General features: G+C 47.1%; 1 protein-coding gene across 1 annotated transcript in view; it reads right to left on the bottom strand.

Moving 5' to 3' along the window:
• Positions 1-19,559, bottom strand: part of LOC144597077 (sodium/potassium/calcium exchanger 3-like) — a 225,775-nt gene that overhangs the window by 176,887 nt on the left and 29,329 nt on the right. Inside the window, 1 exon segment of the mRNA XM_078405992.1 lies at positions 8,412-8,543. Coding sequence (XP_078262118.1) covers positions 8,412-8,543 — 132 coding nt within the window.

The following is a 19,559-nucleotide window of genomic DNA, read 5'->3' as shown; positions in this document are numbered from 1 at the left end:
GCCATTCAATGCGATCATGGCTGATCACTCTCAATCAGTCCCTACGACCTCCTGTGACCCCCGGCAGTCTGCCCCTACGACCTCCAGTGACCTCCGGCAGTCTGCCCCTGCGACCTCCAGTGACCTCCGGCAGTCTTCTGAGATTTCTGGCCTCTGGTCACGGCCCAGTTCATGTTCATAAGCGATAGGAGTAGAATTAGGCCAATTTATCAAGACTACTCCGCCATTCGATCATGGCTGATCTATCTCTCCCTCCTAACTCCATTCTCCTGCCTTCTCCCCATAATCCTTGACACCCGTACTAATGAAGAACCTGGCTATCTCTGCCTTAAAAATACCCATTGACTTGGCCTCCACAGCCTTCTGTGGCCATGAATTCCGCAGCAGAGTCACCACCCTCTCACTAAAGAAGTCCCCACTCATCTCCCTCCCAAAGGAAAGTCCTTTAATTGTGAGGTTACAACCACTGGTCCTAGACTCTCCCATGAGTGGGAACATCCTCTCCACGTCCACAGGCCTTTCACTGTTCGGTAAGTTTCAATGCGGTTCCCATCCCCACCCCCACCCCCCCCCCCCCATCCTTCTCAACTCAAGCGAGTAGAGGCCTCAAACACTCATCATATGTTAACCCACTCATTCCTGGGATCATTCTTGGAAACCTCCTCTGCACCCTCTCCAGGGCCAGCAAATCCTCCCTCAGATATGAGGCACAAAATCGCTCACAGTACTCCAAACGCTGCCTGACCAGCGCCTCAGCATGACATCCCCGAATCCAATCTCTCCACCTCAAGCGGGGATGACTTCAGCGGCCAATGCATGCAGTCCCCTCGCCCAGCCTGCTCCGCCCCCTTCCATGCCCTTAAAACATTCCAGAATACCCAGGCCTTCCTTCCAGCTTCAGTTCATTTCCTTATTGCCACAAAACATTTTGCTGCGTGCGCAGCAACCACTCGACAGAAAGGCTGGTTGTCGACACCTCCTTACGTCCTGTGGGCCAGCTTTGTTTTGCTCAAGCTCACGTGAAAGTACCAAGGAACAGTATATTTTACACGCGGGGCCACATACGTGCACGGCCTTGCAATATGAGCGTATGGAAACGAGAAACTGCAGATGCTGGTTTACGACAAAGGACGCACACTGCTGGAGTAACTCAGTGCTTTACAACTCCACAGTACGAACACTGAAATCGCCAATTTTAGGCAACCTCTAACAACATCCCCCCCCCCCCCCCCCCCCTTCCCTTCTCCTGTGTCCCAGTTTCAGTTCAAATATAATTTCCGTTCAAACATAAATACAAATGAACTTGTTGCAATGTAATCTGCTCCTAAGAATAAATAGGAAGGTTTCTAAGGCTAAATTCAGATGAATGGGACTGGAAGTGCCCAGGCAAGCATGTCACAGAGTGATACAGCGTGGAAACAGGCCCTTCGGCCCAACTTGCCTACACCAGCCAACATGTCCCAGCGATACTAGTCCCACCTGCCCGTGTTTGGTCAATATATTCCTCCAAACCTGTCCTATCCATGTACCTGTCTAACTGCTTCTTAAACGTTGCGATAGTCCCAGCCTCAACTACCTCCTCCGGCAGCTTGTTCCATGCAGCCAGAAAATGTTACCCCTCAGATTCCTATTAAATCTTTCTCCCTTCACCTTGAACCTATGTCCTCTGGTCCTCAGTTCCCCTACTCTGGGCAAGAGACTCTGTGCATCTACCCGATCTATTCCTCCCGTGATTATATTGTCAAGAGCCAAGAGCATTTAATTGTCATATGTACAGACGATGGAACAATGAAATGTTTACTTGCAGCAGCATAACAAGCCTGTAAGCACAATGCACATAAATATATAATAAAAACATAAATTCATGAAATAATTAAAAATTAAAATAGAAACATAGAAAATAGGTGCATGGGGAGGTCATTTGGCCCTTCGAGCCAGCACCGCCATTCATTGTGATCATGGCTGACCATCCACAATCAGTAACCTGTGCCTGCCTTCTCCCCATATCCCTTGATTCCACTAGCTCCTGGAGCTCTATCTAACTCTCTTCTAAATTCATCCAGTGAATTGGCCTCCACTGCCTTCTGTGGCAGAGAATTCCAATTCACAACTCTCAGGGTGAAAAAGTTTCTTCTCACCTCAGTTTTAAATGGCCTCCTCTTTATTCTTAGACTGTGACCCCCTGGTTCTGGACTCCCCCAACATTGGGAACATTTTCCCTGCGTCTAGCTTGTCCAGGCCTTTTATAATTTTATACGTCTCTATAAGATCCCCTCTCATCCTTATAAACTCCAGTGAGTACAAGCCTAGTCTTTCCAATCTTTCCTCATATGGCAGTCCCTCCATCCCAGGGATTAACCTCGTGAACCTACGCTGCACTGCCTCAATAACAATGACGTCCTTCCTCAAATTAGGAGACCAAAACTGCACACAATACTCCAGTTGTGGTCTCACCAGGGCCCTCTACATCTGCAGAAGGACTTCTTTGCTCCTGTACTCAAATCCTCTCGTTATGAAGGCCAACATGCCATTAGCTTTCTTCACTGCCTGCTGTACCTGCATGCTTACTTTCAGTGACTGGTGTACGAGGACACCCAGGTCTCGTTGCACTTCCCCTTTACGTAATCTGACACCATTGCTATAATAATCTGCCTCCTTATTTTTGCCGCCAAAGTGGATAACCTCACATTGATCTACATTATACTGCATCTGCCATGCATCTGCCCACTCACTCAACCTGTCCAGCTCACCCTGCAACCTCCTCGCATCCTCTTCGCAGTTCACAATGCCAACCAGCTTTGTGTCATCCGCAAACTTGCAAGTATTACTTCTAATCCCGTCATCCAAATGGGTTAATATATTTGTAAATAGTTGCGGCCCCAGCACCGAGCCTTGCGGCACTCCACTCGCCACTGCCTGCCATTCTGAAATACATTCATTTAATCATTTTAAAGTTTATGTGAATGATAGAATCATTGAATCGTACGGTGTGCTACTGACCAATCTCTCATGTATCAGACCTACGAAAGAGCTTCCAATTAAGTCAACTCCTTTCCGCTCAAACAACTTTTCCTTGTCAACAATATATCAAATTCTATTTTGAGGGTCATATCCAAAGTTACTTAATTCGTACGGCAAAATCCAGGTCATAACAGCTTGCAAGGTGGTATCTTTTTAATTATCCCCACTGCTTTTACCCAAATACTTTTAATATGTCTTTATCAACTTTACTTTAGATTTTAGAGATATGGTGTGGAAACGGGCCCTTCTGCCCATCGTGTCGCCACCTTGATCTCCGCACACTAACACTATCCTACACACACCCGGGACAATGTACATTTTCCAGAAGCCAATTAACCCAGGTCTTTGGAGTGTGGGAGGGAAGCGGAATAATCGGTCACGGGGAGAACGTACAATCTCTGTACAATAGACAATAGACAATAGACAATAGGTGCAGGAGTAGGCCATTCAGCCCTTCGAGCCAGCACCGCCATTCAATGCGATCATGGCTGATCACTCTCAATCAGTACCCCGTTCCTGCCTTCTCCCCATACCCCCTCACTCCGCTATCCTTAAGAGCTCTATCCAGCTCTCTCTTGAAAGCATCCAACGAACTGGCCTCCACTGCCTTCTGAGGCAGAGAATTCCACACCTTCACCACCCTCTGACTGAAAAAGTTCTTCCTCATCTCCGTTCTAAATGGCCTACCCCTTATTCTTAAACTGTGGCTCCTTGTTCTGGACTCCCCCAACATTGGGAACATGTTATCTGCCTCTAATGTGTCCAATCCCCTAATTATCTTATATGTTTCAATAAGATCCCCCCTCATCCTTCTAACGGCACCCGTAGTCAGGATCGAACCCAGTTCTCAGGCGTTGTAACTAAACCGCTGTGCCATCAACCTTATCCAAATGGAATTAAATTCTCCTCATCAAACATTCTCTTTTTTTTTTGAATACCTGATAATTAATGTCTCCCGAACTTACTCTGTGGTAAGAGGGAAATAATGCCAGACACTCTTGCCTTTCCATGAGTCTGAAGTTCATCATGCCCAATATAATTACGGTACACTGTGGACGCTTCACCTGTTACCTGTAATCTATGCCCTGCGGATAGTAAGTGAAAATCTGACGAAGTGTCCTTGACCTGAAATCTTAGCGTGGTTTCCTTTTCCACCGAAAAGCTGCTTGACTTGCATGACCTAACCATTTTGGTCACTGACCCTCACGGTGGTGGTATCACAGAATGCTGGAGTAACTCAGCGGGTCAGGAGGCATCTCTGGAGAGAAGGAATGGGTGACGTTTCGGGTCGAGACCCTTCTTCAGACTGATGTCAGGGGGGGGGGGCAGGACAAATAAAGGATATAGGTGGAGACAGGAAGACAGTGGGAGAAGTGGGAAGGTCCCCCTCCCCCTTCCAAGTTCTCCCACTGTCTTCCACCCCTCCCCTTCCAAGTTCTCCCACTGTCTTCCTGACCCCCTCCCCCTTCCAAGTTCTCCCACTGTCTTCCTGACCCCCTCCCCCTTCCCAGTTCTCCCACTGTCTTCCTGTCTCCACCTATATCCTTTCTTTGTCCCGCCCCCCCCCCCCCCGACATCAGTCTGAAGAAGGGTCTCGACCCGAAACGTCACCCATTCCTTCTCTCCCGAGATGCTGCCTGTCCCGCTGAGTTACTCCGGCATTCTGTGTCTACCTCCAATTTACAACCCGAGATACCATAAATCTATGAAGACGCCGTGCAGCTGTTTAGTGTTTACCGGTTGACAATGTCCACACACCTGAATGATCACAGAATCACATTGGCGATTATTAATTGATCTAAAGAACGAGAGGGCATTTTTGAAAATGTAACTAAAAGGCAGATCAGCTGGAAATGCCAAGCCTGATAAAATGCGGGATCACTATGGGTGATTTCCCCCCTCAATCCAGACTCATAGAACCATGCAGCCTGGAAAGAATTCCATCCTATCTGCCTCCATTTTATGGTTACAACCCACCAAATCTACACTGACCATCGAGCAACTGTTCACACTAATCCCCTTCTATTAGAAACAGAGAAACATAGAAAACAGGTGCAGGTGTAGGCCATTTGTCCCTTCGAGCCAGCACCGCCATTCAATATGATCGTGGCTGATCATCCAAACTCAGTACCCCGTTCCTGCTTTCTCCCCATATCCCTTGATTCCGTTAGCCCTAAGAGTTATATCTAACTCTCTCTTGAAAACATCCAGTGAATTGGCCTCCACTGCCTTCTGTGGCAGAGAATTCCACAGATTCTCTGGATGAAAAAGTTTTTCCGCGTCTCCCCACATTCCTATTCTCCCCACCTTCCCATTAATCCCTCCTAGATTCTACCGTCACACTAGGGGCAATCCACCGCAATCAATTAACCCAGCAATCCACGCGTCTTTGAGACATGGGAGGAAACTGGAACTCCAGACAGGGAGAATGCACAAAATCTGAACACCTAAAGATCAAGATCAAAATCAGATTCTTGATTAGGAAACGTCACCCATTCCTTCTCCCCGGAGATGCTGCCTGTCCCGCTGAGTTACTCCAGCATTTTGTGTCTATCTCAGATTCTTGATTAGTTCTGTTGTCAAGGGTAATGGGGAGAAGGCAGGAGAATGGGGTTGAGAGGGAAAGGTAGATCAGCCATGATTGAATGTGGCAGTGTAGACTAGATGGGCCGAATGGCCTCATTCTTTTGCTGTGACTTATGACCTTAAGTCATTTGTGCCACAAAGCAGTGGCTCTCTGAACTGCAATGATGTGCTTCCTGCAAGATAAAATCTTGTAACTGTAAAATGGAGACAGATAAGGTGGACGTTTTGGTTGAAAGACGTACAGGGAAACAAGGCTTTGAAATGCTGACACATTTGAACTCCAATCTAACTCCAAGGTTGGATCCTTGGTACAAGGCAGATAAGGAAAGGTTTTTAATTGACGGAAAGATAGCAATAGAAGATGTGTCTTTTTCCATAACATGGAACGTAGAATACAGCGCAGGAACAGGCCCTTCGGCCCACAATATTTGTGCTGAACACGATGCCTGGTGAAACTGTTCTCATCTGCCTGTGCCTAATCCGTATCTCTCTATGCCCTGCACTTCCATGTGCCCATGTCAAAGCGTCTTAAAGGTAACTATCGAGTTTGCCTCCACCACCCTCCCTGGCAATGTGTTCCTGGCCCCGCACATCGCCATTAAACATCCCCCCTCTTACCTTGTACCTTTGCCCTCTGGTGTTGGACATTTCCACCTTGGGGGGGAAAAAAAGGTTCTGACTGTCTACCCTATCTCTGCCTCTCGAACTGTTACGTATTTCTATCAAGTCTCCCCAAAACCTCTGACATTCCAGAGAGAGCAATGGTGGTCTATCCAACCTCTCCCTGTTGCTGATACCCTCTACGCCAGGCAGCAGTTCTTACCAACAGCAAGAATGATATAATTGACAACTATAGTCAGGAAAAATTAAGAGTTCTATCGAAAAAAATATTTTGCTTGCATTTGATTATCAGCTTGAAGTGTTATTCCAAATGTACGGTGGGACCCACGGTAAAGTGGGTCCTTTGCAATTAAGAAATTATCTGGTGCAGTTGAGAAGAGTCCATGCAATTGGTACTTCACCTCATTTTGGCCCAAGAGAAGGAGCCACATAGGGCGGCACGGTAGCGCAGCGGTAGAGTTGCTGCTTTACAGCGAATGCAGCGCCGGAGACTCAGGTTCGATCCTGACTACGGGTGCTGCACTGTAAGGAGTTTGTACGTTCTCCCCGTGACCTGCGTGGGTTTTCTCCGAGATCTTCGGTTTCCTCCCACACTCCAAAGATGTACAGGTATGTAGGTTAATTGGCTGGGTAAATGTAAAAATTGTCCCTAGTGGGTGTAGGATAGTGTTAATGTACGGGGATCACTGGGCGGCACGGACTTGGAGGGCCGAAAAAGGCCTGTTTCCGGCTGTAGATATATGATATATGATATGATATGATATATGATATTGGACATGATACCTTGGGAAAGGGGGGGGGGGGGGTGAGGGTGAGGACAGGGGGGGGATCCGGAGTGGGGGGAACCACCGGGAGGGAGGGAGAGGGAGGGGGAACAAAGGCGTACCCGGCGTGGGATACTTTGTCATTTTGTCAGCGCCCTTCATGTGGCGACTCTTTGCATACCTTGCGTGTGCAAAACAAAGAATGTCACTGTGGCTCACCACATGCGACACTAAAGTACTCATTCATTTATTCATTCAGTCCTAATAGGCATTGTCGGTTGACTTGAGCTCCCCAAGCCAAAAGCTTCATCCCTGTCTGTGTTGATATCCATCACTATGACACTATTGTGTGTTAACTTCGAACAGGCAACTAAAACCTGCTGCTCTTAATCACGTCAGCGGCAGGTGAAATCAATGATCCCAGGGGGTCTTTGGACCTCCCACTAGAAGGCCAAGCCTTTGCCTCAGTTAATGGGGTGAACATTGACCGTGGGCAATGCGTCTCCATGCAAAGCTACCTCGTTTGGACGCAAGGGCTCAGAGTGCATGAGGTCAATTGCCGACTCTCCCAATTGTCCCAATGCTTTGAAGTGGGAATGTGGTCACTTACTCTTAGCGTAAGTTCATAAGTTCTCGGAGCAGAATTAGGCCATTCGGCCCATCAAGTCTACTCCGCCAATCAATCTGTGGAATTCTCTGCCTCAGAGGGCAGTGGAGGCCAATTCTCTGAATGCATTCAAGAGAGAGCTAGATAGAGCTCTTAAGGATAGCGGAGTCAGGGGGTATGGGGAGAAGGCAGGAACGGGGTACTGATTGAGAATGATCAGCCATGATCACATTGAATGGCGGTGCTGGTTCAAAGGGCCGAATGGCCTACTCCTGCACCTATTGTCTATTGTCAATCATGGCTGATCTATCTTTTCCTCTCAACCCCATTCTCCTGCTTTCTCCCCATAACCCCTGACACCCGTACTAATCAAGAATCTGTCAATCTCTGCCTTAGAAGTATCCACTGACTTGGCCTCCACAGCCTTCTGTGGCAATGAGTTCCACAGATTCACCACCCTCTGACTAAAGAAATGCTTCCTCATCTCCTTTCTAAAGGTACATCCTTTTATTTTCAGGCTATGGCCTCTCGTCCTAGACGATCCCACTAGTGGAAACACCCTCTCCACATTCACACTATCCAGGCCTTTCAGTATTGGGTAAGTTTCAATTAGGTCCCCCCTCGACCTTCTATCCAGCGAGTGCAGGCCCAGTGCTGTCAAACGCTTGGCCATCCAGCTGGCATGGACCCATTGCAAGAACCCATGTTGGTACAGTACAAAAACAGTATTAATACCAAGGACGATGTCATTGTTCCATATTGCCCAAGCAATTTTCCTGCTCACAGAGCAGGTGAGCTTGCAGGTCCCTTACCTGGTTCTGTACAGTTCTTGAAATGGTGCGATGTTGCCCCAGTATCGGTGGTGTTCTCATCGATCTGCTCCATCAGTCTCCGGCCAAGCCTCCTGTCATGCACCTCCAAGGTATAATTCGTCACATAGTAGCCTAGGAAGAACAGAAGGGTAAATTGGAAAATGCCAACAAAAGTTTGGTTTTATTCTTTTGGAGAGGAATATACCAAGATTTGACCTTTAGGAAGCAACTTTTGAAATGAGGATAGCACAGCAGCGCAGCGGTAGAGTTGCTGCCTTACAGCGCTAGAGACCGGGTTCAATCCCGACTACTAGCGCTGTCTGTATGGAGTTTGTACGTTCGCCCCTTGACTGCGTGGGTTTTCTCCGTGGGCTCTGCTTTCCTCCCACACTCCAAAGACGTGCAGATTTGTAGGTTAATTGGCTTTGGTCAAATTGTTCCTAGAGTGTGTAGGATAGTGCTAGTTTTGCGGGGATCGCTGGTCAGCGCGGACTCGGTGGGCCGAATGGCCCGTTTCCACGCTGTATCGCTAAACTAAACTAAACATTTGCTTTCCCTGGTTGATCAGTTGAAGTGCCCAGCTCTGGGCCTTCTTATGACCTGCAAAACACACACACACACACACGTCCAAAGAGAAGAGGCCACCTCCAGCTCCCTCCGTTTGTAGTTCGGGCTCTCTGCAGAGCTGGAAGAGTTTGCAAGGATGAGTGACACTACATCCCAGCTATCTCACCCTTCCAAATAACCCCAAGTTCCATTAAATTTCAAGTTAAGACCCAAAAGGGTTTAACCATTCCTAGGAGCGCAGGAGGATGAGGGGTGATCTTACAGAGGTGTATAAAATCATGAGGGGAAAAAGTCGGGTCAAATCGGCACAGAATCTCTTGCCCAGAGTGGGGAAATCGAGGACCAGAGGATATGGGTTCAAGGGGAAGGGGAAAAGATTTAATAACAATCTGCCGGGTAACTTTTTCACACAAAGGGCGATTGGAACAAGCTGCCAGAAGAGGTAGTTGAGGCTGGGACTGTCACAATGTTTAAGAAACAGTTAGACAGGTACATGGATAGGACAGGTTTGGAGGGATATGGCCCTAATGGAGGCAGGTGGGACTAGTGAATCTGGGACTTGTTGGCGGGGTGGGCAAGTTGGGCCGAAGGGCCTGTTTCCACACTGTGTCACTCTATGACTCTATCGTATGTATCAAGAACGGAACAAATAAATTCTTACTTGCAGCAATAATCTTACTCGTAAAGGCTGTACTCAAAGATAACACAATAAACAAAAGAAAGTTCAATAAATTGAAACCAATATTAGTGCAAAACAAAAGCCGGGAGTCCCTAGTGCAACCAAGACAGTTCATTTGAAGCACACATATTTGTCCAACTAATCCAACTTTATGCCGCATTCATGCCAATTAAGTGTTGCACATTGTGTGGGAACGATCTGCTGATGCTGGTTTATGCCAACGACAGACACAAATTGCTGGAGTAATTCAGCGGGTCAGGCAGCATCTCTAAAGAAAAGGAACAGGTGACGCTTCGGGTCGGAACCCTTCTTCAGGCTGAAAGATAGAGAAGTCCAGAACAAGACAGGGCCGGCCGGCGACAGATGACCTGAGGGTGGGTGGAGCGCACAATGGCCCATTGTTGGCTGGGGAAGGCGTGGTCGCGACAGGGATACGAGGGTGCGAACGGTAGAAAGACTAGGGTGGGGGATGGGAGGGAAAAGAAATGCAGGGGTCTCTTGAAATGAGAGAAATCATCGGGTTGTAAGCTGCCCAAGCAAACTATGAGGTACTGTTCCTCCAACATATTGTTTATTTTTCCCAGCCGACTGCACTTCCAATGAAGTTATTCAATTCAGAATTAAACGTGAACTAGTGGAACAACAAGAGGCTGGTTATTTTTTGCCTCTTCCTAGACTGGCATGCAAGTGTTTACACGCCAGAATTACTCAACACTGCTGTCACAGTGCACCGACTGCAGCATCCATGATTAACCCATATTAGACTCGCATGGTTCAGATCCATCCACAGGCATTATCATCACCATTCCCGACTCACACGTCCTTTTCCCCACATCCCTCCAACGTAATGTAAGGGTTTGCCTTCCGTCTTAACTTAATAAATTCATGAGGGATAGGAGAAGAATTAGGCCATTCGGCCCATCAAGTCTACTCCGCCATTCAATCATGGCTGATCTATCTATCCCTCTCAACCCCATTCTTCTGCCTTCTCCCCGTAACCCCTGACAACCCCGTGCTAATCAAGAATCTATCGATCTGTCGATGAAAGTAAGCATGCAGGTACAGCAGGCAGTGAAGAAAGCCAATGGAATGTTGGCCTTCATAACAAGAGGAGTTGAGTATAAGAGCAAAGAGGTCCTTCTGCAGTTGTACCGGGCCCTGGTGAGACCACACCTGAAGTATTGTGTGCAGTTTTGGTCTCCAAATTTGAGGAAGGACATTCTTGCTATTGAGGGCGTGCAGCGTAGGTTCACGAGGTTAATTCCCGGGATGGCTGGACTGTCATATGTTGAAAGGCTGGAGCGACTGGGCTTGTATACACTGGAATTTAGAAGAATGAGAGGGGATCTTATTGAAACATATAAGATTATTAAGGCATTGGACACGTTAGAGGCAGGAAACATGTTCCCGATGTTGGGGGAGTGCAGAACCAGGGGCCACAGTTTAAGAATAAAGGGTAGGCCATTTAGAACGGAGATGAGAAAAAACTTTTTCACCCAGAGAGTTGTGAGTCTGTGGAATTCTCTGCCTCAGAAGGCAGTGGAGGCCGATTCTCTGGATGCTTTCAAGAGAGAGATAGATAGAGCTCTTATAGATAGCGGAGTCAGGGGGTATGGGGAGAAGGCAGGAACGGGGTACTGATTGTGGAGGATCAGCCATGCACATGGTATTGGGGGTAGGGTACTGACATGGATAGAAAATTGGTTGACAGACAGAAAGCAAAGAGTGGGGATAAATGGGTCCCTTTCGGAATGGCAGGCAGTGACCAGTGGGGTACCGCAAGGTTCGGTGCTGGGACCCCAGCTATTTACGATATACATTAATGACTTAGATGAAGGGATTAAAAATACCATTAGCAAATTTGCAGATGATACTAAGCTGGGGGGTAGTGTGAATTGTGAGGAAGATGCAATAAGGCTGCAGGGTGACTTGGACAGGTTGTGTGAGTGGGCGGATACATGGCAGATGCAGTTTAATGTAGATAAGTGTGAGGTTATTCACTTTGGAAGTAAGAATAGAAAGGCAGATTATTATCTGAATGGTGTCAAGTTAGGAAGAGGGGATGTTCAACGAGATCTGGGTGTCCTAGAGCATCAGTCACTGAAAGGAAGCATGCAGGTACAGCAGGCAGTGAAGAAAGCCAATGGAATGTTGGCCTTCATAACAAGAGGAGTTGAGTATAGGAGCAAAGAGGTCCTTCTGCAGTTGTACAGGGCCCTAGTGAGACCGCACCTGGAGTACTGTGTGCAGTTATGGTCTCCAAATTTGAGGAAGGATATTCTTGCTATTGAGGGCGTGCAGCGTAGGTTTACTAGGTTAATTCCCGTAGTTGGAGTTGAGCGGGAATAATAGATCAGCCATAATCGAATGGCGGAGGGGACCTGATGGGCCGAATGGCCTATTTCTGTTCCTATATCTTACGAACTTATTACGTACAATGGACTGTTTGGAAAATTGGGGCCTCTGTGTTTAAATAACCTCCCCCATTCACGAAGGCCAGTGAGTCGGCATGGTGTGGATGTAAAACCCTTTTCCCCGAACACAACCCCAACCCCCATCTTCTACCCACAGTGTAGTCGTGAGGACAATTTAAATTTAATAAGGGACCTCAGGAAACCCCAGCAAAAGTGAGATTAAAAAGCAATTGCTTTTTCTTTTAACAAAAAAAGCAGCATCCCCAGCGGACCTGGAAGACAAGTTAATGGCGTCCATTTCAGTGCCTGTCTTTATTTAGAGATTTCCGACCAATTAAACTGCAGAACAAGGAATGTATTCACAAACAGCGCCAAACGTTTACACAGAGACTTTGCACACTTTAATGTCAGGAAGCAGCACAGATTGGATTAAGTCCTCTCATCGCCAATGAGCCTTGAAGCAATTCGCCTTTCGAGGCTCAGAGATAATATTCACTCAAGTCGGAAAAACCCAAATTGAACTTCTGATCCCCCAGAGATTATCCCAAGGAATTCCTTCACTTGGATTTCGTCTCTCCCGGATACAGCACCATGGAATGCCCGGGTCCCATAATTCACAACACACCTCAATCTCTGTCATAGGTTCATCTGTTCTAGAAGCAGAATTAGGCCATTCAGCCCATCACATCTTCTCCACCATTCATTTGTCGCTAATCTATCTTTCCCTCCCATTCTCCTGCCTTCTCCCCATAAACCCTGACACCCGTGCTAATCAAGAATCTGTCGATCTCCGCCTTAAAAATATCCATTGACTTGGCCTCCGCAGCCTTCTGTAGCAATGAATTCCACAAATTCACCACCCTCTGACTAAAGAAAATTTTCCTTATCTCCTAAAGGAATGTCCTTTAGTTAGACAATAGGTGCAGGAGTAAGCCATTCAGCCCTTCGAGCCAGCACCGCCATTCAATGTGATCATGGCTGATCATCCACAATCAGTACCCCGATCCTGCCTTCTCCCCATATCCCTTGACTCCGCTATCATTGAGAGCTCTATCTAACTCTCTTGAAAGCAAACAGGGAATTGGCCTCCACTGCCTTCTGAGGCAGAGAGTTCCACAGCTTTACAACTCTCTGAGTGAAAATGTTTTTCCTCATCTCCGTTCTAAATTGCCTACCCCTTATTCTTAAACTGTGGCCCCTGGTTCGGGAATCCCCCAACATCGGGTACGTGTTTCCTGCCTCTAGCGTGTCCAATCCCTTAGTAATTTTTATGTTTCAATAAGATCCCCTTTCATCCTTCTAAATTCCAGAGTATACAAGCCCAGTCGCTCCAGTCTTTCAACATACGACAGTCCAGCCATTCCGGGAATTAACCTCGTGAACCTAGGCTGCACGCCCTCAATAGCAAGAATATCCTTCCTCAAATTTGGAGACCAAAACTGCACACTGTAGTCCAGGTGTGGTCTCACTAGGGCCCTGTACAACTGCAGAAGGACCTCTTTGCTCCTATACTCAACTCCTCTTGTTATGGAGGCCAACATTCCATTGGCTTTCTTCACTGCCTGCTGCACCTGCATGCTTCCTTTCAGTGACTGATGAACAAGGACACCCAGATCTCTTTGTACTTCCCCTTTTCCTAACTTGACACCATTCGGATAATAATCTGCCTTCTTGTTCTCACCACCAAACTGGATAACCTCACACTTATCCACATTAAACTGCATCTGCCATGCATCTGCCCACTCACACAACCTGTCCAAGTCACCCTGCATCCTCATAGCATCTTCCTCACAGCTCACACTACCACCCAGCTTTGTGTCATCTGCAAATCTGCTAATGTTACTTTTAATCCCTTCATCTAAGTCATTAATGTATATTGTAAATAGCTGCGGTCCCAGCACCGAGCCTTGTAGTACCCCACCAGTCAGTGCCTGCCATTCTGAAAGGGACTCATTAATCCCTACTCTTTGTTTCTTGTCTGCTGACCAATTTTCTATCCATGTCCGCACCCTACCCCCAATGCAATGTGCTCTAATCTTGCCCACTAATCTCCAATGTGGGACCTTATCGAAGGCTTTCTGAAAGTCCGGGTACACTATATCCACTGGCTCGCCCTTGTCCACGTTCCAAGTTACATCCTCAAAAAATTCCAGAAGATCAGGCAAGCATGATTTCCCCATCATAAATCCATGCTGACTCGGAACGATCCCGTTACTGCTATCCAAATGTTCCGCAATTTCTTCTTTTATAATTGACTCCAGCATCTTCCCCCACCACCGATGTCAGGCTAACTGGTCTATAATTTCCTGTTTTCTCTCTCCCTTCTTTCTTAAAAAGTAGGATAACATTAGCTACCCTCCAATCCACAGGAACTGATCCTGAATCTAAAGAACATTGGAAAATGATCACCAATGCGTCCACGATTTCGAGAGCCACTTCCTTAAGTACCCTGGGATGCAGACCATCAAGCCCCGGGGATTTATCAACCTTCAGTCCCATCAGTCTACCCAACACCATTTCCTGCCTAATGCGAATTTCCTTCAGTTCCTCCGTCACCCTAGGATCTCTGGCCAATTCTGAGGCTATGACCTTTAGACTCTGCCACTAATGGAAACAACCTCTCCACATCCACTCTATCCAGGCTTTTCGCTATTCAGTAAGTTTCAATGAGGTCCCCCTCATCCTTCTAAACTTCAGATTTCTGAAGAAGGGTTCCGAACTGAAACGTCGCCTCTCCATTCCCTCCACAAATGCTGCCTGACCTGCTGAGATCCTCCAGTACTTTGTGTTACATAGAAACAGAGAATATAGGTGCAGGAGTAGGCCATTCGGCCCTTTGACCAGCACTGCCATTCAATATCATCATGGCTGATCATCCAAATTGAGGACCCCGTTCCTGCTTTCTCCCCATATCCCTTGATTCCGTTAGCCCTAAGAGCTAAATCTAGCTCTCTCTTGAATCCATCCAGTGAATTGGCGTCCATTGCCTTCTGTGGCAGAGAATTCCACTGATTCACAACTCTCTGGGTGAAAACGTTTTTCCTCATCTCAGTCCTAAATGGCCTACCCCTTATTATTAAACTGTGACCCCTGGTTCTGGACTCCCGCAATACGGGAACATTTTCCCTGCATCTAGCCTGTCCAATTCTAGCCTTAAGAATTTTATATGTTTCTCTAAGATCCCTTCTCATCCTTCTCAATTCCAGAGAATACAAGCCCAGTCGACCCATTCTTTCATCATGTGTCAACCTGCGCTTTACTGTCACAGATGGCTAGCTTCAAATGAGACGCAAAACCAAGGCTTCAGCTGCCTGTTCAACAGTCGTATTGCCAGGGAAAAGCAAGGGTTTATTTTTCCACAGCCAGCATTTAATCCAAACTGGCAAACAGAAACTCCCAAGGTCACGATATTGAAAAAGTGCAATTATACTATCCATTGTAATGAAAACTAAAAATGTTTTTGTTTAAAAAAAACTTCTAAGTTTGCATTTTTGCTTCCTGTTCCCTTTTACTTGTGGTCAGCTTTAGTTTCGTTAACCAGTGCAGATTTTGCAGATTGTGCGGTATCTGTTTCATTTGAAAGTGTAAACAGTAAAAAAGTGTAAAAAGATGCACGCTTTATTACCTTTCTGCATTCTACTTCCATTGAATTTAATCGATAAAATCAAACTGGATAGGGCCAGCAAGGTGCCATCTGACTGTCACACATTTTTCACTCTGAAAGTTAAGATATAGCCCAGATCATACCGCACACGATATATACGTACTATTCATTGTTTTTATTCACTCATCAGCCCACATGCAATCCGTAGATGACAATGTGGTTTGGTTTAGTTTAGAGATACAGCGCGGAAACAGGCCCTTCGGCCCACAGAGTCCGCTCCGACCAGCGATCCCCGCACATTAACTCTACCCTACGCACATTAGGGACAATTTACACATACACCAAGCCAATTAACCTACAAACCTGTACGCCTTTGGAGTGTGGGAGGAAACCGAAGATCTCGGAGAAAACCCACGCGGTCACGGGGAGAACGTACAAACTCCGCACAGACAGCTCCCGTAGTCGGGTAAATCCTGATCTCCAAATCACAGCGTTTCCAAGATACCATTCCTCAAAGGTTCATGGATATTTTCCAGACTGATCAGTCACCTTTCTCATACATTCACAAAGCTAGTTCAATATAACGATCCATGCTGTTCTACGGTACGGTTACGCAGTGGCAGAGTTGCTGCCTCACAGCTCCAGAGCCGCGGATTCCATCTTCACCACGGATCTGTCTGCACGGAGTTTGCACGTTCTCCCGGTGGCCACGTGGCCTTTCTCCGAGATCTTCGGTTTCCTTCCACACTCCAAAGAGGTTTGTAGGTTAATTGGCTTGGGATCATTGTAAATTGTTCCTAGGGTGTGTAGGATAGTGCTAATGTGCGGGGATCACTGGTCGGTGTGGACTCGGTGGGCCGAAGGGCCTGGCGTGTTTCCGCGCTGTATCTCTAAACTAAACTGCTACTTTGTTATTGAGCTCAAAGCTCATGCTATGGGTGATGCATAATAAAGACACCAGCGTGCTTTGTGTTTGATGTTTTCCCGCGCATATACACAATGCAGCAAGGGTATAATTACCTCAGCTGCAGTACCAAATATTGTATTGGAATACAGTTCATTACTTTCTGTTTACAGATGAAGAAAAATTGTCACTGAAGCCACCAACGAAGATCAGAAGCCAAGTTGGGATTACTACAGGAGAGCAGATGAAAGACTTAAAGGTATTTATTCACAAAATGCTGGAGTAACTCAGCAGGTCAGGCAGCATCCCAGGGGAGAAGGAATGGGTGACGCCCCGGGTCGAGACCCTTCTCTCTTTAAAACATCCAATGAATTGGCCTCCACTGCCTTCTGTGGCAGAGAATTCCACAGATTAGACAATAGACAATAGGTGCAGGAGGAGGCCATTCGGCCCTTCGAGCCAGCACCGCCATTCAATGTGATCATGGCTGATCATTCTCAATCAGTACCTCGTTCCTGCCTTCTCCCCATACCCCCTGACTCCGCTATCCTTAAGAGCTCTATCTAGCTCTCTCTTGAATGCATTCAGAGATTTGGCCTCCACTGCCTTCTGAGGCAGAGAATTCCACAGATTCACAACTCTCTGGGTGAGAAGGTTTTTCCTCATCTCCGTCCTAAATGGCCGACCCCTTATTCCTAAACTGTGACCCCTGGTTCTGGACTTCCCCCAACATTGGGAACATTTTTCCTGCATCTAGCCTGTTCAACCCCTTAAGAATGTTATATGTTTCTATATGATCCCATCTCATCCTTCTCAATTCCAGTCAATATAAGCCCAGTCCATCCATCATTTCGTCATATAATAATTACATTTATATAGCGCTTTTCATATACTCAAAGACGCTTTACAGGGATTTAGAGAACATAGGGAAGTGAATAAATAGATAAATAAGTAAACGAACAGAGAAAGGAGACAGAAGGTGAGGTGACCTTCAGTGTTTGAAGGCAGTACTGAACAGGTGAGACTTCAGTGATGTTTTGAATGTGGTGAGTGAGGAGGAGTCTCTGACGGTTTGGGGTAGTGAGTTCCATAGGGTGGGAGCAGCGATGGAGAAAGCCCTGTCCCCCCAGGATCTGAGTTTGGTCCGGATGTGGGGGGATAGGAGATTGGCAGCAGCAGAGCGGAGGGTGCAGGTGGGAGTGTGCCTGTGGAGGAGGTCGGTCAGGTAGGATGGGGCCAGGTTATGGAGGGCTTTGTAGGTCATGAGGAGGATTTTGTACTGGATTCTCTGGGGGATGGGGAGCCAGTGGAGTTTGTAAAGGACGGGGATGATATGGTCACGGATCGGGGTGTGGGTGAGTAGACGGGCAGCGGAGTTTTGAATGTATTGAAGTTTACTGATGATTTTTGAGGGTGCGCCATAGAGGAGGCTGTTGCAGTAGTCCAGACGGGAGTTGATGAAGGTGTGGATGAGGGTTTCTGCAGCTGTGGAGGAGAGGGATGGACGGAGACGGGCAATGTTTTTGAGGTGGAAGAATGTCACACATTCGGAGTTGTACACACTCTGTATGCACTCACGTTAAATCCCTCCCTCCTGTCAGCGGCAAAGACCAATCCCATGATAACATCATGATCATTGTTTCCAGGCTCACCTTTGAAAACATTTCGGCAAACTTTTTTTTTTTTTTCCCCACACACGGGCTGGCAGGGCCAAGGCTGAGCAAAACATTTTTGAATCAAAGCTTTGAAAGATCGGAGGAAGAAGAATCAGGAAACTGAAGCACGAAAAGATAACTGAGCGCACGACCAAGGCACAGCAGTTCGGACGGAGTGTGAAGGGCATGCTTTGACCCAAGCAGTTCTTGCTGAGATGATAACTATTACAGAGTCATAAAATCCTGGAGTACCGCAGCGGGCCAGGCAGCATCTCAGGAGAGAAGGAATGGGTGACGTTTCGAAGAAGGGTCTCGACCTTGAAACGTCATCCATTCCTTCTCTCCTGAGATGCTGCCTGACCCGCTGAGTTACTCCAGCATTCAATACCTTCGATTTGTACCAGCATCTGCAGTTATTTTCCTACACATTATAGAGTCATACATGACGGAAACAGGCCCTTCAGCCCAACTTGCCCCTGCCGCCCGAGATGTCCCGTCGGCAATAGACCCACTTCCCTGCGTTTGGCCAATATCCTTCCAAACATTTCCAATCAATGCACCTGTCTAAATGCTTCTCAAATGTTGTAATAGTACCTGTCCCAACCAACTACCTCGTCCGGTAGTTCGTTCCATACACCCCACCCTTTGTATAAAAAATGTATCCCTCAGGTTCCCATTAAATCTTACCCCCTTCACCTTAAATCTATGTCCTCTGGTTCTCGACTCCACTCCTCTGGGCAAGACTCTGTGCGTCTACCCGATCTATTCCTCACGTGATATTGTACATCTCAAGTAATCCATTGTCAATATGGATTGCGGCCATGGTGGCGCAGCGGTAGAGTTGCTGCCTTACAGTCCTTGCAGCGCCAGAGACCCGGGTTCGATTCCAACTACAGGTGCTATCTTTACAGAGTTTGTACGTTCTCCCCGTGACCACGTGAGTTTTCTCCGAGATCTTTGGTTTCCTCCCACACTCCAAAGACCTACATGTGTGTAGGTTAATTGGCTTGAGTATGTATAAAAAAGATGTCCCTAGTGTGTGTAGGATAGTGTTAATGTGCGGGGATCGCTGGTCAGTGCAGACTCGGTGGGCTGAAGGGCCTGTTTCCGCACTGTATCTCTAAAACTAAATTTAATATCCTCTCCCAGGACAAGTATTGAGTCAAAATATCTTTTAAATGTTGTCATAGTACATGGATAGGAAAGGTTTACACACTGTATTCCAGAGGAGGGAGTCAGTCTGAAGAACGGTCCCGACTCAAAATGCCACCTATCCATGTTGTCCAGAGAAACTGCCTGACCCGCAATTACTCCAGCACTTTGTG

The sequence above is a fragment of the Rhinoraja longicauda genome, chromosome 9, assembly GCF_053455715.1.
Source record: "Rhinoraja longicauda isolate Sanriku21f chromosome 9, sRhiLon1.1, whole genome shotgun sequence".
NCBI classification, from domain to species: Eukaryota; Metazoa; Chordata; class Chondrichthyes; order Rajiformes; family Arhynchobatidae; genus Rhinoraja; species Rhinoraja longicauda.
This window is presented reverse-complemented; position numbering and strand designations above follow the sequence as displayed.